Source organism: Hemitrygon akajei, chromosome 5, assembly GCF_048418815.1.
Source record: "Hemitrygon akajei chromosome 5, sHemAka1.3, whole genome shotgun sequence".
Lineage (NCBI taxonomy): Eukaryota > Metazoa > Chordata > Chondrichthyes > Myliobatiformes > Dasyatidae > Hemitrygon > Hemitrygon akajei.
In genome coordinates, this window is record NC_133128.1 from 98,483,569 (window position 1) to 98,510,156 (window position 26,588).

At 42.2% G+C, this 26,588-nt stretch overlaps 1 protein-coding gene across 5 annotated transcripts in view; it reads right to left on the reverse strand.

Annotated features, from left to right (window-relative positions):
• Nucleotides 1–22,504: 22,504 nt before the first annotated feature.
• sec22a (SEC22 homolog A, vesicle trafficking protein) overlaps nucleotides 22,505–26,588 on the reverse strand; it is a 121,214-nt gene continuing 117,130 nt past the window's right edge. For all 5 annotated transcript variants that reach the window (XM_073046129.1, XM_073046127.1, XM_073046124.1 and 2 more), the window contains one exon: nucleotides 22,505–26,319. In XM_073046129.1, coding sequence (XP_072902230.1) covers nucleotides 26,119–26,319 — 201 coding nt within the window. In that variant the 3' untranslated portion in view covers nucleotides 22,505–26,118. The remainder of the gene's footprint in view (nucleotides 26,320–26,588) is intronic.

Genomic DNA, 26,588 nt, shown 5'->3' on the forward strand with positions numbered 1-26,588 from the left:
GGAATGAGATTCAGTCCTTTGCAAGGGGGGACATAGGGTCAGGAGAAGTAGAGTCTGTGTGGATAGAACTGAGGAACAGTAAGGGCAAAAGGACCCAAATGGGTGTTGTCTACAGGCCACCAAACAGTAGCATGGATATTGGGTGCAAGTTGAATAGGGAGTTAACATTGGCATGTGGCAAAGGTAATGTCACAGTAGTTACGGGGGATTTCAACACGCAGGTGAACTGGGAGAATCAGGTTGGTGCTGGACCACAGAATAGGGAGTTTGTAGAGTGCCTACGGGATGCATTCTTGGAACAGCTTGTACGAGAGCTAACCAGGGACAAGACTATTCTGGATTTAGTGTTATGTAATGAACAGGATTTGATAAGCGATCTCGCAGTAAAGGAGCCATTAGGACGTAGTGATCATAATATGATAAGCTTTTATCTGCAATTTGTGAAGGATAAGGGCAGCTCGGAGGTGTCAGTGTTGCAGATGAACAGGGGAAACTCTGGAGCCATGAGGGAGGAGCTGGCCAAAGTTGACTGGATGGATAGCCTAGCAGAAAAGACAGTGAAACAGCAATGGCAGGTATTCTTGGGAATAATGCACAAGGTGCAAAATCAGTTCATCCCCCAGAGAAGGAAGGATTCAAAGGGGGGAAAGGGGCCACAGTGGTTGACAAAGGAAGTCAGAGATTGCATAGCATTAAAAAAAAGGAAATATGACAGAGCTAAGGTGAGTGGGAGGACAGATGATTGGGAAGTTTTTAAGGAACAACAGAACTTAACTAAAAAGGCAATACGGGGTGAAAAAATGAGGTACGAATGCAAGCTAGCCAGGAATATAAAGGAAGATAGCAAAAGCTTTTTTAGGTATGTGCAGAGAAAGAAGATAGTTAAGAACAATGTTGGGCCCTTGAAGAATGAATTGGGTGAAATTGTTATGGGAAACAGAGAAATGGCAGAAGAATTTAATGAGTACTTTAGATCTGTTTTCACTAAGGAAGACACAAGCAATCTGCCAGATGTATGGATGGGCCAAGGACATAGGGTAACAGAGAAAATGAAACAGATTGACATTCGGAAGGAAACGGTGATGAGTAGACTGATGGGACTGAAGGCTGACAAATCCCCAGGTCCAGATGGTCTGCATCCTAGGGTATTAAAGGAGGTGGCCCTGGAAATTGCGGATGCATTGGTAATCATTTTCCAATGTTCCTTAGATTCAGGATCAGTTCCTGAGGATTGGAGAATGGCTAATGTTATCCCACTTCTTAAGAAAGGAGGGAGGGAGAAAACAGAGAACTATCGACCTGTCAGCCTGACATTGGTGGTGGGGAAGATGCTAGAGTCCATTATTAAGGATGAAAGAGTGGCATATCTAGATAGCAGTGATAGGATTGGGCCGAGCCAGCATGGATTTACCAAGGGTAAATCATGCTTGACTAATCTGTTGGAGTTTTTCGAGGATGTAACCAGGAAGTTAGACGGGGGAGATCCAGTGGATGTAGTGTACCTCGATTTTCAGAAGGCATTTGATAAGGTCCCACATAGGAGATTGGTGGGTAAAATCAAAGTTCAGGGCATCGGGGGGAAGACATTGACATGGATAGAAAACTGGTTGGCAGATAGAAAGCAAAGGGTAGTGGTGAATGGGTGTTTCTCGGAATGGCAGGTGGTGACTAGTGGGGTGCCACAGGGCTCGGTATTGAGACCACAGCTGTTTACAATTTACGTCAACGATTTAGATGAAGGCATTGAAAATAACATCAGCAAATTTGCTGATGATACTAAGCTGGGTGGCAGTGTGACATGTGATGAGGATGTTAGGAGAATTCAGGGTGACTTGGATAGGCTGGGTGAGTGGGCAGATACTTGGCAGATGACGTTTAATGTGAATAAGTGTGAGGTTATCCACTTTGGGAGTAAGAACAGGAAGGCAGATTATTATCTGAACGGTGTAGAGTTAGGTAAGGGAGAAATACAAAGAGATCTAGGAGTCCTTGTTCATCAGTCACTGAAGGTGAATGAGCAAGTGCAGCAGGCGGTGAAGAAGGCTAATGGAATGTTGGCCTTTATTACAAAGGGAATTGAGTACAAGAGCAAGGAAATCCTCTTGCATTTGTACAGAGCCCTGGTGAGACCACACCTGGAGTATTGTGTACAGTTTTGGTCTCCAGGGTTAAGGAAGGACATCCTGGCTGTAGAGGAAGTGCAGCGTAGATTCACGAGGTTAATTCCTGGGATGTCTGGACTGTCTTACACAGAGAGGTTAGAGAGACTGGGCTTGTACACGCTGGAATTAAGGAGATTGAGAGGGGATCTGATTGCAACATATAAGATTATTAAGGGATTGGACAAGATAGAGGCAGGAAATATGTTCCAGATGTTGGGAGAGTCCAGTACCAGAGGGCATGGTTTGAGAATAAGGGGTAGGTCATTTAGGACAAAGTTAAGGAAAAACTTCTTCTCCCAGAGAGTTGTGGGGGTCTGGAATGCACTGCCTCAGAAGGTAGTGGAGGCCAATTCTCTGGATGCTTTCAAGAAGGAGCTAGATAGGTATCTTATGGATAGGGGAATCAAGGGATATGGGGACAAGGCAGGAACCAGGTATTGATAGTAGTTGATCAGCCATGATCTCAAAATGGCGGTGCAGGCTCGAAGGGCCGAATGGTCTACCTCTGCACCTATTGTCTATTGTCGATTGAAAATGGAAAATCCTCAAAATTTAGTAATGTACATAGGATTTTTTTATGTACAACTCTTTGAATGATGCTGTTTTAGTTTTTGCAAAGGGATGAACGATGGTTTAATGTTGAAGGATATAATATTACAGGATAAACAAGCACGAACAGCTTACTTAATAGATATAGCTATTCCAAACACATATAACATACAGAAATCAATAAGTGAAAAAAACAGAAATATGCTGAATTAAAAGAGGAAATTGAAAGACTATGGAACGTGAACAGGGTATACATTACCCCAATAGTAATATCTACAACTGTTAACATTCCATAGTATTAAATAATTAGTCCTACACAGCAATATTTACGTAAATCTCCAGAAATTCATAATACTAAACACCACCAGAATATTCGAAAGGTTCTTTGCAATTGAGAAATGAGTGTGCTTGGCTATGCCTGTACCTCAGGTTTTACCAGCTTGAGCAGAGAACAAATAAAATTACAACAATAATAATAATTCTGGATCTGGAAAATTCACAAAGAAAAATAAGAACTGAAAAGACATGTTTTAGAAAGCACAATGTACATTTGAACACATTTAGATTAACATTACCTAGGACAGGAGGAGGATGAGGACTTAAAAAATTTACACAACAGTAAGGTAGAACTTCTAAGGAATACTTTCATCAATGAAAACAGGATTCAGCACTCCATGTGAGCATATGCAATTCTGATAAGAAGTACATACCACTAAGCTTAAATGAAAACACAACCCAGAAGAATGAAGTAATTATCACTATATGTTATAATTATATCACTATATATTATTATAATTATCACTATAGGAGAAAAAGTTAACCAATGGAAGAGCCTGACCCTCCATGGAAGACATTCCCATGATCTGAGCAGAACAGATGTCAACAAGGAAGTATTGAATGCCTGGCTCAGAGTTGGAGATATCTTCCCAGAAGCAGAGGGGTTCCTGGCAGCAATACAGGATCAGATGGTTAACACAAAAAATCTATCAAAAATACATAATAAAAGACCAACAAATTCAAGATGATAAATGCAGAAAATGCTAAGAGAAACTAGAAACAATCCAACACACTACAGGATCCTGTAGCAGTTTAACTCAATCTGATTACCTACACGAGTGCAATCAAGTGACAAACATCATTCACCAAAATCATGTTTTAAAATACAAACTCATAAAAGACACCATACCTTACTATAAATACAAGCCCTATCCAGTTTTGAAGTCAAAGTCCGACAAATTTTATTATGACTGATCCATTATTACAGAAAAGACAATCCATAACCATTCAAATATAATATTACAGGATAAACAAGCAAGAACAACTTACTTAATAGAAAAACCATTCACAAAACACATAACATACAGAAATCAGTAAGAGGAAAACACCAGAAATATGCAAAGAGGAAATTGAATGACTATGGAACATGAACATTGTATACATTGTCTTAATAGTATCACCCCACACTATTGTCCTAATAGTATCACTGCATAATTGCATTAAACAATTAGGGCTATACACCAGTATTTATATAAATTTCCAGAAAATCGCAATACTAAACACCATCAGAATAGTCCAAAAATTCCTAGCAATTGAGAAATGAGAGTGCTTGGGAAATTGAGAATTGAGAAATTAGTGCCTGTACCTCAAGTTTTACCAGCTTGAGCTGAGAAAAAATAAAAACACAGCAATAATACAACAATAATAATCATAACTTTATTTATATAGCACCTTTCATACATTAATATGCAGGCTCAAAGGGCTTTACATCGATTGTAAAGATAAATCAATATAGTCATAAAAATTTGAGACAAAATAAAAAATCATAAGACAAATATTATGTAGAATAAAATGTAATTAAACATACCAAATTATATAAATGTAATCAATATCAACAGGCATTAAGTAATCATATAAGTAGTCAAAATTAAAAAAGTAGGTTTTCAGAAGTATTTTGAAACATTCCACAGTACTAGCCTGATGTATTTCAGTCGGTAGAGTATTCCAGATTTTTGGTACAAAAGAGCAAAAGGCTGCATCTCCAGTTCTTATATGCTTGGCTCTGGGAACATAAAGCAAACCAGAATTCATGAATCTAAGATTATGATTAGGGATGTAAGGGGATAGACACTCCAAAATATACGGAGAAGCTGAGAAATGAAGACATCTCTTTTCCCTTTATTAGGGAGAGAGAGAGCCTGTGGTATGTCAAATTATCGGGTGAACGAGTAGTCTTCGGGATACTGTAAGTTTACGTCTTTATCAATGCTTTGCTGCATGCTTGAGTGCTTGGTGGGGAGTGCTGATGCTTAGTTTGCTGGCTGGGGAGGGGGGATCATTGCTTACGTGTGAGAGAGGGGAATTGGTGGGGGCTTTAGGGTTCTAACATTTAATTGTCATTCATTCTTTGGTGCACTCCTCTGTTTTCGTGGATGGTTGCGAAGAAAAAGAATTTCAGGATGTATATTGTCTGCATTTCTCTGACATTAAATGTACCTTTGAAACCTTTGAGGAGCTAGGTTATTCAGTGCCTTATACACAATTAACAGTATTTTTCAATTGATCTGAAAGGACACAGGCAGCCAGTGTGATGCCAAAAAACTGGTGAAATGTGCTCAGATTTTTCTTTTTTTTGGTTAAAATTCTTGCTGTTGCATTTTGAACAAGCTGCAGCTGATTTATATCTTTCATAGGCTGTCCTGAAAAGTGCATTACAGTAGTCAGATTGGCTAAAAACAGAAGTGTGCATTGATTTTTCTGCATCTTGAGATGTTATAAGAAATTGAACTCTTGCAATGTTCCTTAAGTGAAAGAACAGTCTAGTAATATGGTTAATATGTGATTTGTAAGGCTAGATCAAGTTTATTTTTAATATTCACACTTACTTATTATTACCAATGACCAGAATTTGTTCTTTCCTAAGTTAGTTGAAGGAAATTCAAAGTCATCCATTCTGCAATGCTAGTAACACACCAGACCAGAGGGTTTAGAGCCTCAGGGTCACCTGGCACAAGAGACAAATACAGTTTCAATTCAATTCAGCTACACATTCAATCCTGTATTCAACACCTTTTTCAATTTTGCTCTCATATTACACTTCAACTCATCCCACTGATTGCCTTATCATCTGCCTGTCCTTCCTCACAGTCTCAATCCACACTGCATCCATATGCTTGTGTGCAAGATGGCACACCAACAATGGGTGACAATTTCCAGAAAGTCAATTATTTCACTTTTTCTACATCTCCTACTTATTCTTTTCATCTTAATTGTGTTTCAGAAACTGTTGGAGCCAGTGACTTACAGTTTGGAGTTCAATTGAATGATCTAGTGGCTCTGCTGTCCTCAAGAAAATTCCTGGAGAGGACTGCAAGCACGAGCTGCCTCAAGGAGAAGACCAGAGATGATCAACTCCATTATTCGTCAATCAAAGTGTTGAGGAAGATTGAAACATCGACAGAAATGCAGAGCAGGCTGTGGGGCGGTGGTTGCTCTCCACGGAGGCTGTGGGGCGGTGGTTGCTCTCTGGGTCGGCAGTCAGGAGGCTGTGGGTCAGCCATCTCTCTCCACGGAAGGACTGAGATCCAGTGATCACTCTCCTTGATGCTGAGCTGATTTCGAAATTCTGAGATTTATTTGATTTTTGGTGTGGACTATAGTTTATATTGGACTTCTTCAGTTTTTTTTCTTGTTGCCATTTAGCGGGTTGGGGGTTTAATGTCCTTGTGGGCGATATGTTTTGTTTTTCTGTGAGGGATAGTTTGGAGATTTGGGCTCTGATGTTCTTGCTGTGTTTTTCTGTTTGGGGGATCTGTAAGCTATTTGAGTGTGAAAGGGTGGGGGTACGGTGTTTGATGTTATTGTCATTGTTTTTTTCTTGTGGGTGATATGTTACTTATTGCGAGGGAGGGGATTGGGGGTTTGGGGTTTGATGTTCTAGCTGCCATTTTCTGGGTGGGCGATCTTAGTTTTGTGTAAGGGAGGGGCTGGAGATTTGGGTTCTGTGAATTTTAATTTTTTTCTTTTCCATGTTGGGGGGCTGTCTTTTTTTCCCAAAGATTTCCTTTGTTTTTCTGTATTTTATGACTATCTGGAGAAGACGAATCTCAAGAGTTGTATTCTGCATACATACTTTGATAATAAAATGAAACTTTGAACCTTTATACCAACTGCCCCATCTGTAACTCTATCACTCCAGTTCCTATCACTCTGCCAAATTAGTTTAAACCCTCCCCATTAGCCCTCACAAACCTGCCCACAAGGATATTGGTCCCACTCCTGTTCAGGTGTAACCCGTACTTTTTATGTAGCCCCCTGGTAAGCCTCAGGCTCGCTCAGCTCGCTTCCGTCTAGGGGGAGCAGCCTTCGGCCCCACCAAACTGGGTAGTCAGTTTGTGTAGATGCTGTGTGATGTCCCCACCACGCCAAATAACAGGCAATAACACACCATATGCGATTAAATGATTACACTTTATAGATCTCACTGAAACTATGTACTTAATAGAGATAGAACATAAAAGAAAAAGTAACAGGTGCCAAACATATCAAAGTTCAACCACTTTGTGCACAACTGTTGGAGCTCAGTTAATGAAGTCTTCTTGCCACCATTCGATCCCTTCCAACCTCCTTGACCTGCCACCTGGGACCAACCACGGTGGTCAACCAGACGCTCCACACGAATCTGTCCTTGTCTCCTCTCCTCACCAAAAACCCTGGGCCTCGGACTCCCGCTCAGGGTCCGTTCCGTCGCCCAGCTTACAGCATCATGTCTCCTCTCTCTATCCCCATCACATCGTCCCCCCAAAGCCCGCGAAAACAATAGCTTACAGACACACAAGAAAGGATAACCTCTATCCCAATTGGTTAGCTAATAAATACAATTCTCGTTATCAGTAATTATAATCCTAACAAGCTATGAGAGAGAAGCACTTTCTCAGCAGTTAATATAACAAAGAAACATTTTTATTTTAAACATAACAAAGAAGCCATTTTATTAGCCTTAGCAGTAACATAAAAGAAGAAACCCCTTACATTTATACAGGTCATACCTCCCACAGAAGAGATGCCAATGATCCAGACATCTGAAACCCTGCACTGTACACCACTCCCTCAGCCACTCATTCATCTGTACTACCATCCTATCCCTGCTCTGCCTAGCATGTGGCACTGAGAGTAATTTGGAGATTACTGCCTTGGAGATCCTGCTCTGCTACCTCTTCCCTAACTCCCTATTCTCACTGCACAGGACCTCTTCCTCCTCTATGTCATTGCTGCCAAAGTGCACCATGCCCTGTGGCTGCTCTCCCTCCCTCTTCAGAATATTCTGGAACCATTCCAAGACATCCTTGACCCTAACATCTGGGAAGCAACACACTTTTTTTGTCTTTCATGGCCACAGAATCTCTTGTCCATCCCCCTAACTATTGAGACTCCTATTGGTATTTGCAAAAGAAAAATGCCATGAGGCCTCTATGGTTAAGAAAAACTAATAACTCATTCATTGTACTCCAAACCCTGAACACAAAGAGCAGTAAAAGTACTCCATGTGATTATGTCATCACGTCAGACCAGCCTCTTAAAGTGAACTCCAACTCAATATTGGTGGCTGTGAATTAAGCATGTTTCCACCAATTACGTTACCCTACACAGAACCCCCACCCCCAGAATTCACCACAACTGGCATTCTGAGCCTGTCTGGAGCTTGGGTGAGCTGCCTGACCCAGGTTCTATGTTCCATGTGTGGAATAACAGCAGTTGCCTCTGGCATGGTCATGTCAGGTCATGATGCCAGGGACATGGTAGTAGAATCCTCCAAACCTTGGAGGGCTGGTTTAAAATGATCTACCCCTATTATCTATGATAAAAACCTTTTCTCCCCATTCCAAAACATAGAATGGGCTGTTGTAAGGGGGCCTAAGGGGATGTTGGTTTGCATCATAGCAGACAAAAATGAATGAGGCAGAATGTAGGTCAACAGTAAACCAAGAGTGCTGTATGCCGTGATGGGAGATAGGAATAGGTGCAAAGGAATTGAATTTACTGAGGGTGGAACACTGTTGAAAGGCCGATTAGGTGGTTGTCAGGAATAAAATCATCTGACACTCATAACGGCTGTATACCAACTCAGCCACGGACAACTGCAGGTCCTCTTTTGGAGTGGCTCTGAGCAGGTCCCACGGGAGACGATCATGCCAACACTCATCGGTGAGGGAGTCCCTCAGATCAGCCTTTAATGAGCAGTGAAACGGCTCACATAGGCCGTTGGACTGTGGGTGATATGCTGTGGTGTGATGTACCCTAATGCTGAGGTTCTGGGCCATTGGAGCCCAGAGGTCTGATATGAACTAGGGACTGTGGTCAAACTGAGCAACCCAGGTGCTGATGAATGCCCAAGGCACATCTGTGGTCATCATCAATGCTAGAGGGACAACCTCTTGCCACCTGGTGGTCCAGTCCAGAGTCCACGAAACCTTGGGGAGGCGGGAAGAGGACCAACAAGGTCCACATTGACATAGTCAAACTCTCGCTCAGAGACATCAAAAGGTGCCAGTGGTGCCTGAACGTGACAGTTAATTTTTGTTCACTGGCACTCCACACAGGCTGCAGTCCAATCACGGATGTCCTTTCTAAGGCCGTGCCACACAAACTTTAGTGCAACCATTTTCTGTGAGGCCTTCCAGCCCAGATGTGAGAGGCCATGTATGGAGTCAAAAGCAGTCCAACTCCAGTTTATGAGAACAACTGATTGAGGTTATCACACAGGAGAGAAACACCGCTTCCTCAAACTTAATGTCAGTCAACTGGAGGCCTGTGACTGCTGTTCGGTGAGCCTGGACCTCTGGGTCAGTAACTTGGTTGGCTGCCCTACCATCATAGTCAACCCCGATGTGTATGGCCTCAATGGCTGGCCGTAAGAGGCAATCAGTCAGGGCATTATTCTTCCCCTTGATATGGTGTGTGTCATTTGTGAAATTTGATAAGTAGGTCAGGTGGCATTACTGCCATCCAGACCTGATATTTTGGACATTGTGTGCATGAGGGGTTTGTGGTTAATGAATGCTGTGAAATGTCGACCCTCTAGAAGACAATAGAAATGGCAGACAGCCAGACAAAGGCCGAGAAGCTCACGGTCAAACGTGCTGAATTTCCTTTTGGGGGATGGAGCACTGGCTGAAGACGGTGAGCGACTGCCACACGCCTCTGTCCAACTGTTTGTGCACAGCACCCATGGCATAGTCTGAAGTGTCGGTAGTAACAGCTATAGGTGCACTGGGGAATGGGTGTGCCAGTAGGGTGGCATTGGAAAGAGTTTGTTTGGTGTCATCAAATGCCCTGGTCATGTCTGCTGACCAGTCAAGTACGTGATTAGGTTATTGCCTTTAAACACACTATACAGGGGGAGCACAAGTTCAGCAGTTCGTGGATGGAATGAAGGGATGATAGAAATTCACCATAACTAAAACCTTCTGTGTTTTTTTAGTAGAGTGGGGCAGTGGGAATTCATAATAGTGGCTACTTTTGATGGGAGAGGTTTCACTCCTCTGTGGAGATACAATGCCACAAAGTCAATGGTTGACAACACACAACAGCATTTAGCAGGGTTAATAATCAATCCGTGTTGGCTTAAGTGTTTGAAGTGTGTGTGGAGATGAGATACATGTTCGTGTTTGGATGCACTGGTGACAAGATTGTCATCCAAGTAAAAAAAAAGTTTTTTAATATGAAGCTTATCAGCTGTCTGTGCTGCATTTTTCAGCCCGAATGACATGCGCAGAAACTCAAAGAGGTCAAACAGGGTTATCACAGCTGTTTTGGGAATGTCCTCCGAGCATACTGGCATCTGATGGTAGCCTCAAACTAGATCAACTTCGGAAAAAATTAACTTTCCAGCTAAATGTGTCAAAAAGTCCTGGATATGTTGGATCAGATAACGATCGGGGTGGTGGCCTTGTTAAGGCATCAGTAATCACCACATGAGTGGCAACCATCATTGAACTTAGGGACCATATGGAGGGCAAAGCCCAGGAATTATTCAACTGTTGTACAATACCAAGTCTTTCTATGTTGGCAAGCTCAGCCTTCATGGTTGCCAGCTTTTCTGGGCCCAGTCTACGCATGTGGGCATGGACTGGTGGGCCAGTTGTGGAAATGTGGTGCTTGACCCCATGTTTTGTGACTGTAGTGGAAAATGTGGGCTTGAAGGGGTTTGGGAGTTTGCCCAGCAGTCGAGTAAACTCACATGAGGTGGTGCATGTGCTTGACAGAGTCATTGTGGGGAACTTTCTGGGGAGCAGTGGGACCCACAAGCTGGCAGTTCTTAAGATTGACTAATAGTTCTTGGGCACACAGGAAATCTGAACCGAGCAGAGATCTAGCCACTTTAGCAAGGACGAGGTCCCATGTGTAAAAATAAAAGAAGGATGGTGATTTCCCAGGAGAAACAGCCTGTGGTCCATTAGCTCCGATGGCTTAGCATCATGGAGAGCAACAGTTTGGCATGCTCAGACTCCGATAGTCCAAACGTTTGTAAAAGGTGAGTTTGCAGTCATTGGTATTTATCATTTTCAGTTCTAGTAGACTCACCACTCTCACAGCCATGGAATTGCTGAGCGACACTACCACAAAGCAGAATTTTGTGTAGTCTGCAGTGATCTTTTGCGAGTTGGGCCTCAGCTTGTACAAACCAAGCAGCCGCATTTTTCTCCCCAAACTCTGGCTGTTTCAAAGTGACTGTGTTGGCCAACATGTTCAATAATTCTGGAATCATCCTAGAGCATGGGGGCCACCAACGTGAAATTTTATATTTAAGAAAAATTGTAACAACTCATTTATTGTACTCCAAATACGTAATACAAATTGCAGTAAAACTACATTACATAATTTATCTACTACCAAAACAGGTCTACAGTGTTCATCATCGCACTGGCCCTCCACTCATCATTGGAGCATCTGGACAACAATGTTGTCAAAGTTCAACAATGTTGAACTATTGTTTACTGACTACAGCACCACTCTCAATACGCTGATTCCAAGCAAATATATCTTTCAAACCCCTAGACCTGAGACTCAGCACCTCCCTTTGCAACTGGATTCTTGATTTTCTGACTGACAATAAGCAGGAAATATCTGCCAGGATTATTCTCAATACTGGAACCATAAAAGTCTGCGTCCTCATCCTCCTTCTCCCTGTTCACTCATGTCTGTGCGGCCGGACTCTGCTCTAACCATCTACAAATTTGCAGATGACACCACTGCCTTGGGCTAAATAAGTCATTGGTCAGACTGCACTTGGGAGTACTGTGAGCAATTTTGGGCCCCTTATCTAAGAAAGGATGTGCTAGCATTGGAGAGGGTCCTGAGGAGGTTCATAAGAACGATACTGGGAAGAAAAGGTGGTGGGGGGATATCATTGAAACCTATCAGATATTGAATAGCCTAGATCAGGGGTTTGTAACCTTTTAATGCCATGAACCAATACCATTAAGCAAGGAGTCCACGGACCCAGGTTAGGAACTCCAGGCCTAGATAGAGTGGATGAGGAGAGGATATTTCCTATAGGGGGAACGTCTAAGATCAGACGGCACAGCTTTGGAATACAAGAATGTCCCTTCAGCTCAGAGATGAGGAGGAATTTCTTTAGCCAGAGCTTTGTGAATCTGTGGAATTCATTGCCACAGATGTCTGGAAGCCAAGTTACTGGGTATAGTTAAAGCAGAGGTTGACAAGTTCATCTTTGTATTCTGAGCTTGTGCTCTCTGGTCCCACACTCACCCCCTGTGTGAAACATCCTCTCCACGTCCTCTGTGCCTAGGCCTATCAATATTCGATAGGTTTCAGTGAGATCCACACCAGCCCCACCCTGCCACAAGGGCTTTGAGATTGTAAAGATCTGGTTATAAGTGTCTTTCCATTGAATATTAACATGCAGGAGCAGCAAACAGTTCGGAAGACAAACAGCATGCAAGAGAGTTTGACTACAGAAGTAAAGAAGTCTTACTATAATTGTATTGCAGCCTGGTGAGATCCCAAATGGAGTATCATGTCAGGGGTCCTATCAGGGTGTAGCCTCCATCGGTCGTGGTCGACTATGGGTATTGGGCTTCTGGTAGTCACTGGTTTGTCGAGCAGCATCGACTGTGGCTATTGAGGCCAATCCTGGAATGGCAGGCTCTGCCACAGTTGCTGCATGTGTTGGAGTTGCGGAATTGTTGTCCGCTGTGGTCCTATCACAGCAAGGATATAGTGCGATAAAGAGCAACACATGCTCATCAGATTGATTCGTAAGATGGAGGTTGGGCCTCAAGAAAAGATAAAGCAGACTAGACCTATGCTTTCAAGAACGTCACTGAACACACAAATCTTTTGTGTGACTTCACGTACGGGGATGAAGTTTCTCCTAGATGAAGCATCTGAAGCCGGGGTAACAATCTCAAAATAAAGGATTCAGGATAGAAATGAGATGAAATTCTTCACTCAGATGGTGGTGAATTCTTTGATCTCTCCAGCCAAGAGGGCTTTGTAGTCTCAGTTACAGAGTATTTTTAAGACAAGGATTTTAAGAATATTGATAGAATTGATGCACCTTCAATAACTCTCGGAGACGTGAGGCGAGATATAGTCTTTTATTGGCTGGAAGAAAGAACAAGCAGCAAGTGACCACCACACAACATCCTGGAGACTGAGGCCGGGGCTGTGCCTCCAATCACCTTTATACCGGGGTCTGTGGGAGGAGCCACAGGAGCAGTCAGCGGGGGGGCGTGTCCAGACAGGTATATGTAGTTCACCACAAGAATGAAGGGATATAGAATCAAAGTTACACAGAATAAAATCAAACCTTTCTAACTTGTCCATGTCAACTGAGGTACCTGCCTGAGCTAGGCCCATTTGTCTGTATTTAACGCATATCCTTCTAAACATTTTCTATTCATGTACCTGTGTAAATAGAATTTTAAAGTTGCTAATTTTTACAACTTCCTCTAGCAGCTTGTTCCATATATCCATAAACTAATAAAGATTCCTCTAAGACCACTTTGAAATCTTTCCCCACTCACCTTAAATCTATGCCCCCCAGATTTAGACTGCACTATCCCAGTTCCTTATAGCCCTGATTGTATAAAGTCACCCTTCTACACACCAGGAAAAAAAGTCCCGGCTTATTCAGCCTCAAGTCTTCCAGTCCTGGTGGAACCCTCAGGAGCCTTTTCCAGCTTAATGACATCTTTCCTATGGCGGGACACCAGAAATGCACATAATCCTCCACTTGTGGTCTCACCACACTTTATGTGGCTTTGATAAAGAAGCCAACATTATCAAAGGCCTCACCCTACCTTGACATTCGCTTTTTGCCCCTTCCTATTGGACAGGAGATACAAAAGGCTGAAAATACGTACCACAGGCTCCCTGCACTGCACTTTTTCCCATAACTGAGAACACTTCATTTTGCATCCTATTTTTATTTGACCTTGCAGAATCATGGAGTAGTAATACAGCAAGGAAACATGTCCTTCGGCTAATTAGTTCATGCCAACCACAGCACCTCCCTGTTAGTTCCCAGTTGGATGCAGTCCGACCATAACTCTTCATGTACCTATACAAATGCTTCTTAAATGTTGCAGTTGTACCTGTCACAACCACTTCCTCTGGCAGCTCATTCCAGGTACTCAGTACTGTCCGTGCAAAGAAGTACCTCTCAGGTCTCTTTTAAACCACTCCTTTCTTATTAGTGCTCTCTACTTTTGGAATTCCCAACCCTGGGGAAAGACTATGATGGCCCATCTTACTTACATTCCGCATTCCTAAACTTCTGAGGTTCTCCTGCACTCCAGGGAATAAAAAATCTAGCATGACCTGCCTCTCCTCTAGTCCAGGCAGCATCCTCATAAATCTCTTGTGTAACATCTCCAGCTTGACAGTGTCTTTCCTGTAAACAGGGTGACCAAAACTGTACCCAATACTTGAAGTGTGGCTTCACCAATGACTTATGGGCCGAAGGGCCTGTATTATGCTGTAGGTTTTCTATGTTTCTATGTTTATATAACTGGAATGTAATGTCCCTACTCCTAAACTCAATACCCCGACTTATGAAAGCCAGCATGCTAAACACCTTTTTATCACCTTAACAATTTGTGCAGCCACTTTAGGCACAAATATTCCCAGGTGTCTCTGTTCCTCAACACTCATTAATGCCCAGTCATTGACTATACAGCAGTGGTTCCCAACATGGGGCGTACGCCCCACAGGGGGGTAATTTGATTTTTAAGGGGGTCAATTCAAGAATGAGTTATTAACAGTGAATTTTTTCTAGTAAGTCTGTGTGAGTATGAGTGTGTGTGCGAGTTAATACATATGTGTATATACAGTATGCATACATAAAAATACTTGTGTGTATGTACATGTGTAATTGCGTATGTACTGTATATATAGTGTATCACCATCATTGCAACCATCAAATGGCTTTCATAATTAAATTAATGAATTGACTGATGTAGGAAGGAACGAATGAACAAGTCCAAACACGTAAGAAACTCGTACGAGGTCGCGCCAATGCTGCTTTTTGCAGTAGCTTTCGGTTCTTGGTGGTGTGAAGGTGTGTACATTGCGTCATCTCTTTTAAACGGTGTATCTGTCTTTGTATGCTGTAGAAACGAATCGGCATTGTTTTATTTATTTATTTATTATTATTATTTTAATATCACTTAATGTTCTTTTTTTTTACAATTTCTTAGTAATTTCTTCCTCAGAACTTTAACAGTCCTTTGGTTCTTTTATTTTTCTCTTTCATGAATGCCATGTTCTTTGGAAGCTTGTTTAAACCAAGTTAATGGTCTTTTAGGCTTCCTCCAGGTGAATAGGAGTTCACTTTTTGAATAATAAGAATTATATATCACCACAGGGGGCATCAGGATTTTAGAGGTGATTAGGTGGGGCATGGCCAAAAAAAGGTTGAGAACCACTGCTCTACAGGCTGGACTGTCGAAAAATGCATCATCTCACACTTACCTAAGTTGAAATCTAATGCTGCCCTTCCTCAGCCCATCTTCCTAACTGCTGAGGAACTCTTCATAACTTATTGTAACCTATTTCACTATCAACAGAACCCCCTCATTTAGTATCATTAGCAAACTTGCTAATCATGCCATGTACATTCATATCCAAATCATTTACATAAATAATAAATAACAGAGGTCCCAACATTACACTCGTCATAGACTGCAAATTGGAAAATTAACCTTCGGCCATCACTCTCTGCTTCCTAACATTGAGCCAATTCTGAAACCCCCCCACTAGTTCCCCAAATCCCATACAACCTAACAATCCAGATCATCTTGCCGTGAGGGGCCATTATCAAAGGTTTTACTAAAATCCATGTAGATAACATCTACCACCCAAACTATGCATCCACGTTTTCATTCAGCTCATTTATGTATCACAAACATTTGAAGTCCCAGGATGGATCCCTGTAGAACACCACCAGACTCAGACATCCAGCCAGAAAAAGTCCTATTAACTATTCTCTATCTTCTGTAGACAAACCAGTTCTGAATCCAAATAGCCAAGTTATTGTGGGTCCCATGCACCTTAATCTTTTGGGTAAGACTTCAGATTATACTCAAAACCTTGACAACAAAAACAAGGATGCCAAATGTCTTCTTCGCCACCTTGTCTATTGGCGTCACCACTTTATGGGAACTATGTACTTATACCCATTTGTGGTATACTATGTCTTCCTATTTGAAACACTCCCCAGGGACTTTCCATTTATAGATAAGGCTGAATTTATGGGTGAATTCGACAACTTCACATAATCAATATTTCAGCAGAATAGGTCAGTTCTGATGAAAGGTCATCAACCTACATTAACGTTCTCCATTTCCTTCGACAGATGCTGTCTGACCTGATTTTCTCTTGCAACATAGTCCTTTTATTTGCATTTAGCAAGTGCTTTGTAACTCATTGCTTTTCATTCTCTTTCCTCTGTGTTCATCTCCTTTAGCCAGATCATTTGCAATGAATGAGTTTCAGCTCTCTTCACAAGTGTACAAGGTATTGGAGAGACCACACTGCACTGTTCTGGTTTCCTGGGTATAAGAAGGATGTCATTAAGTTGGAAAGAGTTCAGAAAAGATTCATGAGGATAAACGTATATTTGGAATGGAGGGCCTGAGCTGGACAATTAGGAGTGTGGAGACTGAGGGATAAACTTACCGAGGTTTATAAAATCATGAGAGGAACAGATAAGATGGATGGTCAGTCTTCCTCTCCCCGCCGGAGTGAAGGAGTTTAAAACTGGAGGATATAGGTTCAAGGTGAAAGAAGACAAAGGAGAAAAATTAAAAGGGGACCTGAGATGCAGTTTTTGTCCTTACAGAGGGTGGTAGGTAAATGGACCGAGCTACCAGAAGAAGTGGTAGAGACAGGTACAATTACAATTTAAGAGACATTTAGACAAGTAAGTAGATAGGAAAGACTTAGCAGGATATGGGCCAAACCTGGGACAATTGGATGTGCATGGATGAGTTGGGCCAAAGGACCTGTCTCTGTGCAGTATGACTAACTATGACTCCCTCTCTCTCAGTCCCTTGCCGCTCTTTGTTCTCTGCAGTTTCTCCCCCCTTTGCAACTTAAACCATGCCTGTTTTCTAATTTTGCTTAGTTCTGTCAATAGGTCAACAGCCTGAAATACTATGTTTGTTTCTTTCTGCAAAGACACTGCTCAACCTGCTGAATATTTCTAACATTTTCTGTCTAGGAATGCTATGCTAGCGCAAGTAGAAGATCAATTGTGATGTAATAGGGACAATAGATCAAATGGCTTAACTGCTGCTTTTACTTACTTTCTTAGAGTTAAAATGCTTTGCCTACATTACTGATTTAATCTTCATCAGTCATGTGTTAACTCTGCAAGCCATTGATTCTGGTCCATTGAACAGATCAATAGTTTATTCTACATCGGCTGGTCCAGAGTTTTTTGCTTCTGTCAGCATTTGTCATGTTTCAGATGCACTTCAAAATGGGCAGAAATTAATATTGTCAGCGAATATACAAAAAACTAATTTAAACACAGACTGGGAATTTTGCATCAGGGCAAGGGCTTTCCGTCCATCAAGACAAAGGTCAGGCTCAACCAACTTATAGAACATAATGATAGAAATCTGTAAATTACTTTGTAAGCAAATATCAGTGATTACCCACTACCACTGAACTGGCCATGTTGAGTCCATTGAATGAGATGGCAAAGTTTCTCTGGAATAGGATCAAGAGTAACAGCTCCGTCTGCCTCTCTCAATGTCCTACTCGAGTCATGGAGCATTTAATCCATGTCTAACTGTAACACATAAAGCTGGGCACCAGGGGCCACCACAGTAGCAAAGTGGTCAGCACAAGGCTTGACAGTGTTGGCTGTAAGATTGAGCTTCAATTCCCGCTGCTGTCTGTAAGCAGTTGGTGCATTCTTCTTTCCTCCCACATTCCAAAGATGTACACCTTAGGGTTAGTGAGTCTGTGGGTGTGCTGTGTTAGCAATGGAAATATGACAACAATTGTGGGCTGCCCAGCACAATCCTTGCTGATTTTATTTGATGCAAACGGCATATTTCACTTTATGTTGTGATATACTTGTAACAAAGCTATTCTTTAATCCTTACCTTAATTTGGTGCTAGTATACTTACCCTCCTATTGCAACATAATGTCCTTATCGACAAAAATATATTGTTATCTGCTTGATCCATTCTATTTACGAGTTACCTTCTACCACCACCAAGGCTGGTGCCTTAGCTCACTGCTTTCTTCAATCATCTTCCCTGTGCGGAAGCAAGCTTACTGAACTGTGAAAATTAAGTTTATGTCCTCTATTTACTTCTGTCTCAGCTTTGGGAAATAGCAAAGCAGACTCAAAGGGTGAATGGTCTAACCGTGCTTCTATGTCTAAATAAATCCTCCACGTTTATCTTACCAGGGCTTCCCCATAGCGTTTATATGAAATTAAATCTCCTCTCAAGTTTCATGGATGCTCTATGGAGAGCCATCACGAGAGTGAAAAAGCAATTCTGTGTGAAGTTAGAGACACAACTGGATGCAGGACAGCTGTTTGTATGCTATTACTTCCTATATGGTGAAACATAACAGTGTAGATAGCTGTGATGTTTCACTCCCCAGTGAGCTCAACACCTTTTACATATGCTTTGAAAAGGAGAATCTATGCAGCATCTGGTAATCCTACGCTCTTTGTTTTAGAGGCTGACATCGGAACATCTTTCAAAAGGTGAACCTTCTCAAGGCATTAGGCCCCAGTGATGTACCCTAGCAGGGCACTGAAAACCTGAGCTGAGCAAATGGGCAGAGTGTTCATGGACATCTTTAACCTCTCACTGCCACAGTGAAAGGTTCCCATCTGCTTCAAAGGGACATCAATCAGCTTTGAGAGCAGGCTAAGATGCTTCAATGACTATAGCATGGTAGCACTCGTCTACTGTGATGAAACGGTTTGGGAGGTTGATTATGGCTAGAATTAACTCCTGCCTAAACAAAGACCTGAACTTGCTGCAATTTGCCTACTACTATAGACCTGTCTACAGCAGACACAATCTCATTGGATTTCCAATCAGCTTTGGAGCATGTAGACATTAGTAAAGTTGCTGTTTATTGATTGAAGCTCAGTGTTCAACACCATCAATCCCCAAGCACTAATTAACAACCTTCAAACATGGCCTCTGTAATTAGATCCTTGACCTCCTCATCAGGAGACCACAGTCAGTGTGGATTAGTAGTAGTATCTTATCCTTGCTGACAATCAACACAGGTGCTCCTCAGGGATACATACTGCAATACTCTCTCTGCACTCATGACTGTGTGGCTACTCACTGCTCAAACACCACTTATAAATTTCTCAATGACACCAGAATCTTAGATGGTGTTAAGTAAGCATGCAGGAGTGAGACAGATCAGCTGGTTGAGTGGTGTTGCAACAACAACCTTGCACTCAACATCAGCAAGACCAAGGAATTGTGGATTTCAGGAAGGGGAGGTTGCAAATTTCTACAAATATTCTCTGACTGGTTCCATTACAGCTTAGTATGGAGGCTCCAATGCACAGAACAAACAGCCTGTTCCATCACAGCACAACCCCTCCCCCCCACCATCATGTACATCTTCAAGAGGTGACATTTATCAGTAAAGACCATCACCATCTGAGATATGCCCTCTTCACATGACCATCATAGATGGAGATGATACAGGAGCCTGATGATCTGGACTCAATATTTTAAGAATAATTTCTTCCCATCTACCATCAGATTTTTGAACAGTCCATGAGCCTAACTTGGCCCATTTATTTATTTTTGTAACTGATAGCCATTTTAATATCTTACACTGTACTGCCTCCACAAAACCATAGAAATCAGTTATAATAAACCTGATTTTGAACCTCATTACTACTGTTTTCCAATCCTGTGAATCTCCTCTGTGTTCTGGCTTGGGCAATAACATACTAGTGACCAGACCAACAGAAGGTAAACAAACGGTGACTTTGCTGGTCTAAATACAGTACAATACTAACATAAGCTTTGGCCAGTAAATGAAATACTTTGTATGTCTTCTTAACAGCTTATCTAACTGCCCTGCTATCTTCAGCTACTGTCCATAAAGTCCAAAACCTTTGTTCGTTGGAATCAGCTACATTACTCTTCATTGAATTTTTCTTTGGACTAAATGTACAATATTTGGTCAATGGGCTCATTTCTCTGTACAAGTTTCTGACAGTCTACTTGCATAAAACAGAGAGCACGCCCAATTGCCTATCGAGGCAATAGATTCACTCAATGACTTCAGGTGTTTGCAACAGGTAGACCAGACTGATTACTGTGATGGTGGGTCTGTTCTTTGAGGAAATATTAGAGTAGTTAAGCTCAGTTTAAAAGTATGGAGGGTGATCTTGCTGAAACCTACCAGTTTTCTTTCTGGGCTCTTGAGTGTAGGTGCCAAATTGATGCCACCCAAGGCTCAATGGGGAGTGGATGGTGATGATCAAGAGCCAGGGGTTACAGTCTTAAAGTAAAGGGTCAACCATTCATGACACAGATGAGAAGAAATTACAGAATTTGATAAGGTGGTTAAGAAGGCATTACAGTGTGTTGGCCTTCATTAGTTGGGGATTGAGTTCAAGAGTTGTGATTTTAAAGTGATTGGAAGTACAGTAAAAGGGGGGGGGGTTATCAAGAGTTTTTTTGACAGAGAGTGATGGGCGCATAGAATGCCCTGCCAGGGGTGGTGGCAGAGGCAGATATATTATGGGCTTTAAAGAAACTCCTAGATAGGCATCTGGGTGATAGAAAAGTGGAGGGTTATGAAGGAGTGAGGGTTGTTCATGGACATCCATAGTAAAAATAAGGTGAAGGGGGCCAGGGGGCCTGAAATCATTGAAAAGATCCAGAGCGTGTGAAGTGTCATGGATGTAGGTAGGAAGGGACTGAACTAGGGAGGGTAAAGCAGAGTCAAGGTATGCTGATATGAGTTCAGTGGGGCAGCAACAAGCTGACACAGTGGGTCTACCTGGACAAGTGGGATCGTGGATCTTGGGTAGGAGGTTGAAACGAGAGGTGCAGGGTGAAGGAACTATGAGGTTGATGGCAATGGATGGGAGATCCCCAGAGTCAATAAGGTTGGTGATGGTTTGGGAGACAATGGCCTGGTGTTCCTTAGTAGGGTCCTGTTCGAGGAGTAAAGAGGTGTCTGAGAGTTGGCGCTGGGCCTTGGCAAGGTAGAGGTCAGTACACCACACTATTACAGCACCCCCCTTACCTGAGGGTTTGATGGTGAGGTTAGAATCAGTGCAGAGTGAAGAGCCGAGCGTTCAGAAGGAGTGAGGTTGGAATAGGAGAGAGAGGTGTTAAAGTCTAGATGGTTAATGTCCCATTTGCGGTTGGCAAGGAAAAGGTCCAGAACGGGCAGAAGACCAGGGTAGGGTGTCCAGGAAGAGGAGGGTAGAAGACGGGAGAAGGGGTCATAGTTGCGGGGTGGGGAGTCCTTGCCAAAGAAATAGGCTCGGAGATGGAGGCGGCAGAAGGAGACTCACCGTCACTGTAGGTACAAAACTGAGGTGTGGACACAGGGGGACAAAGGCGAGGCCCTTATTGAGGACAGAACATTCTGCTTCGGAGAGGGCAAGGTTGACAAAGATGAGGCCCTTACTGAGGACAGAATTTTCTGCCTTGGAGAGGGTAAAGTCAGAGGGAATGGCTGATAAAGGTGAGGCCCTTACTGAGGACAGAACATTCTGCCTTGGAGAGGGGAAGGTCGGAGGATTGGGGTGTTCAGGGAAAACAGGGGTGGGAAGAAGGTGGAGTCTCCGAGGACATGAGCTGGCAGTGGAACCTGAGAGACGGGATTGCGGAATGTGGACTGGCAGTGGGGGAAGTGGAGACAGGGGTTTCAGCAACAGCGCATGAAGACCCGGCCTGGAGGTCAAGGCTGGAGTCAGAGTTGGAGGTTGCACAGTTGGCACTTTGGAGATGTCCGAGGTCGTTGGAACCTGCGTTGATGGTGAGGGAGTCTGGGTTTTGAATTTGCTCTGGATTGTTAGCACCGTTGAGATCGACAGCAGGGATCACAGTCTGGAGACATCCAGGCCTACCGACCTTGGAGTTAGCGGGTTCTGTGGTCTGTAGACGGGTGATCTTTGCAGGACGTGAGAAAGTCAAAGAACCGGTGATTGAAAGCCTGGAGCCAGCGGAGGATAAAGTAGTGTACAGGTCATCAGTGCCAGTTTAGAAGATAAATTATTCCCTCGACAAATGCAGTCTGCACATCATATTTTGTATTGGTGGAAACCATTTGGGCTTGCTCGATTCTCTAAATATATGCATTACATATTTTATTTCTTACCAATTTCCTACAAAATGTTGTAACACAGTCACATAAATGTATATAGATATTAGCATGTTACAATTCTCATAAAATAAATACTCAATTATGGAAACCTAAATAGGAAAACATTCAGATCCCAAAAGGCAGCAGTGTGACACTGAAGTATGGCCTGGAAGCAATAAAATTCACTCTTGCATTCTCTCACAAATTGGAATTCCCAGGCACAGGCATAGTTACAAAACAACTAATCCCTACTGTGTCAGTTTTAAATATTATCGATGAGGCACAGTAAAGACTTGTATTCAGCTTCCTTTATAGTTAGTTAGTAAAGGCCCAAAACACTGCAAATGCTGGAAAATCTGAAATGAAGATTGATGCTAGAAATCTCACGCCAGGCAGCATCTATGGAAAAGAACCTGAACCTCAATTAAAATTAGCGTTTTGAACATTAATACAGATTTTCTCTCCATAATTGCTAAGTATTTGCAGCTTTTCTGCATTTTTGTTGCAAAATGCAAAAGGAAAAGTGGCAACCGTTGAGATGCAAAGCATTAACCACCCCTCTGCTTCCATGGATGTTGCCTGACCTGCTAAGTTCCTCCTATGATTTCTTTTATGGCTAGCAACAGTTCAATTTGGGATTTGGGAGAAAAGAGGAAGGGGAGAAAATTTTAAATGAGAAAATAATATCTTAGGAAAATTCAAGAGATGAGGGGTATAAATAGGGTAAATACAAGCAGGCTTTTCCCAATGAGATTGAGTGAGACTAGAACTAGAGGTCATGGGTTAAGGGTGAAAGGTGAAATGTTTAACATAAGGGAACATAAGGAGGAACATCTTCATTCAGAAGGTGGTGAGAGCATAGAACATGCTGCCAGCGCAAGAGGTGGATGTGGTTTTGATTTCGACATTTAAGAGAAGCTTGTTAAATGTTACATTTAAGAGAGTACTTGTATGGAAGGGGTATGAAGGGCCATTGTCTGGTGCAGGTGGATGGAAATAGGCAGATTAAAATGAAAACTGTAAAAACTAAATGCAGGAAATCTGAAATAGAAGTAAAAATATACTGGAAACATTCAGCACAAAAGGCAGCATTGGTAGAAATAGTTAATGTTTCAGATCAAACTATAACCCAGGTTACTGAAGGAGATACGCGAGGAGATTGCTGGGCCTTTCATCATTATCTGTATCCTCTCCAAGATTAATATGCATAGGGTCTCTGGTGACTTGGCTGTTTGGTTTCAGAACTAGCTTCAAAATCAGAATCAGGTTTATTATCACCGGCATGTGACTTGTGCATGGAAGACAGAATAATGGTTGAAGGGATTTATTTGAGCTGGGGTCTGAAATTTGTGGAGTTCCAAAGGGGTCTGTGCTGGGACCTCTGCTGTTTGTGATGTATTTAAATGAACTGGACGAAAATATAGATGGTGGGTTAGTAAATCTGGGGATGATACCAAGATTGGTGGAGTTGTGGAGAGTGTAGAAGACTGGCAAATAATACAGCATGACACAAACCATTGCAGATACAGACTGAGAAATGGTAGATGGAATCCAAGACAGATAAGTGTGAGGTGTTACACCTTGTTAGGGCAAATGCAAGGACAAGTTAAGGGCAAGATCTTTAATGATGTTACTCAGCAAAGAAGATCTCGGGATCCAACTTCATAGCTCCTTGAATGTGGCTACACAGGTTGATAAGGTGGTTGAGAAAGCTTATGGAATGCTTGCTTTTATTAGTCAAGGCACTGAGTTCAAAAGTCAGGTGGTTATGTTGGAACTTTATAAAACTCTGGTTCGGCCACACATGGAGTATTGTGTACAGTTCTGATTGTCCCACTGTAGAAAGAATGTTGAGGCTTTGGAGAGGGTGCAGAGAGGTATACCAGGATGTTGTCTGGTTTTGAGAGCATGTGCTATCATAAGAGGCTGGATAAACTTGGGTTGTTTTCTCTCAAGCACCAGAGACTGAAGGGAGATCTGATAGAGGTTTACAAGATTATGAGAGGCATAGATAGAGTGGACAGAGAGTATCTGTTTCCCAGGGTTGCATTGAAGGTGAGAGGGTGTAGGTTCAAGGGAGATGTGAGGGGCAAGTTTTTTTACTCAGAGTGGTGGATGCCTGGAATGCACTGCCTGGTATGGTGGTAGAGGCAAATACATTAGAGGCTTTTAAGACACGTTTGGATAGGCACATGGATGTTTGGAAGATGGAGGGATATGGACATGATGTAGGTAGGAGGGATTAGTGTATCAGTGCTTCTGACTTGCTTTTTAGCTGGTTTGGCACAACATTGTAGGCTGAATTTCCTGTTACTGTGCTGTACCGTTCTGTGTTCAAAGAACACAGAAGCAACTCTCCCCTTCTGCATCAAGTCCAGCACTACTAGACTGGGTAACATTTTCTTCCCTCTGGCTGCGAGACTTATGAATACCCTGGCACCACCATGCTCTCTTCACTAGATCTGTTTTCTGCAACACACACAAAATGCTGGTGGAACGCAGCAGGCCAGGCAGCATATATGGGGAGAAGCACTGTCGACGTTTCGGGCCGAGACCCTTCATCAGGACCACAGATTTCCTCGTGTTTGATCTGTTTTCTGTACTGTTTACCTGTGTTGCACTTCACTACATTCATTTTGAACTATATTTTATTAACTTATTTATGGTATAATATTTTGGTTTATGTGCTGTGCATGATTTATGTATTGTGGGTGTACTGTGGTCTAGAGGAACGTTGTTATGTATAGGCAGATGACAATAAATAAACTTGAACTTGAACCTGAATTACTGAACTGTCCAGCAGTTCCTATTTTTATACTTTGTAATTACAGGCTGCTTGAAAGTTTGAAAACCAATTAAATACTTTGGGGTAAAAAAATGCAGCTGCTATTGTAATGCAGGAAACAGAGCAAATTTCTGCATAATAAATGACCAAGTAAAGTATTTTATGGTTAAAAAGTACTTGATGAAATGTAAATACTAATGAGAAGTAGGAGGAGAATTTCAATTTCCATCCAGATGGTGACATGAATCTCATGTGAACACTCAAGTGAGCAGCGCATCTTAGGTAGTACAGTATCTCCTCAGTCCTGTATTGGGAGTGTCAATTCAAATTAAGTGGTCAAGTCTCTGAAGTTGAACACAAAAGCAGAGCCTTGTGATTTCACTGTATGTGCTTTGCACTCAAAATACAAATCATTGCCTTTTGAACCAAAGAGAAATAAACTTTAAACAAAAATTTGACAAAAAAATCTCATATCAATTGAATCCAAATAGAACGCTAACAAGGTATCTGGGATTTTCCAGCCTCATGTCTAGTGCCCAAATAAGTACCCCATACATTGCAGCAATAAGGACCTAACTGCAGGAATTCATCTTCACAACCTTGATTAGCAGCTTCGAGTGTCAGCATTGTGCCACAGTGTTTCCAAGGAAGTCAAATAAGTTTCATCATTTGGCCCATAATGGACATGAATCTTTCACTTCAGGCTCTATATCCCAGGTCATTCTGTGCTTTACATGGAACTACTCTCCGTAGTTCGACACTCAGACATTGTAGTCGGGGGCCTTTCCTTGTGGTTGTCTCATCCATGTCTGCAGAGTTGAAAATGCAGCCACTGCCACATGAAACAGAATCTGCCAAATATTACGATGTTCATGCAGATAGAGGTTACAGAGACAAATGACGCCAAACATCAGGAATGATTTCAAATTCCTCTGTCCACTGTAGCATGCTAACAAGTAACACTGAAAGAAAACAAGAGTTAAAATACAGTTTAGAATTTCAGATAATGTAAGCAATGGGTAAAACACATCTCTACAGCCTTTCATCAGTAATAAACTGCACTTCTTCACTTCAAGGGAAGAGGTGATCAGCCTAAAATCTAACTACTCTAAATGAGCTGAAGTGACAAAAACAAGTTACAAGGGGAGAAACAAGCCAGAAATGTTCATGCTGGGGAAAAAAGCTATCAGGCACCTTCCAATTTTTTCAAGATTCAAGTGTAATTGTACAT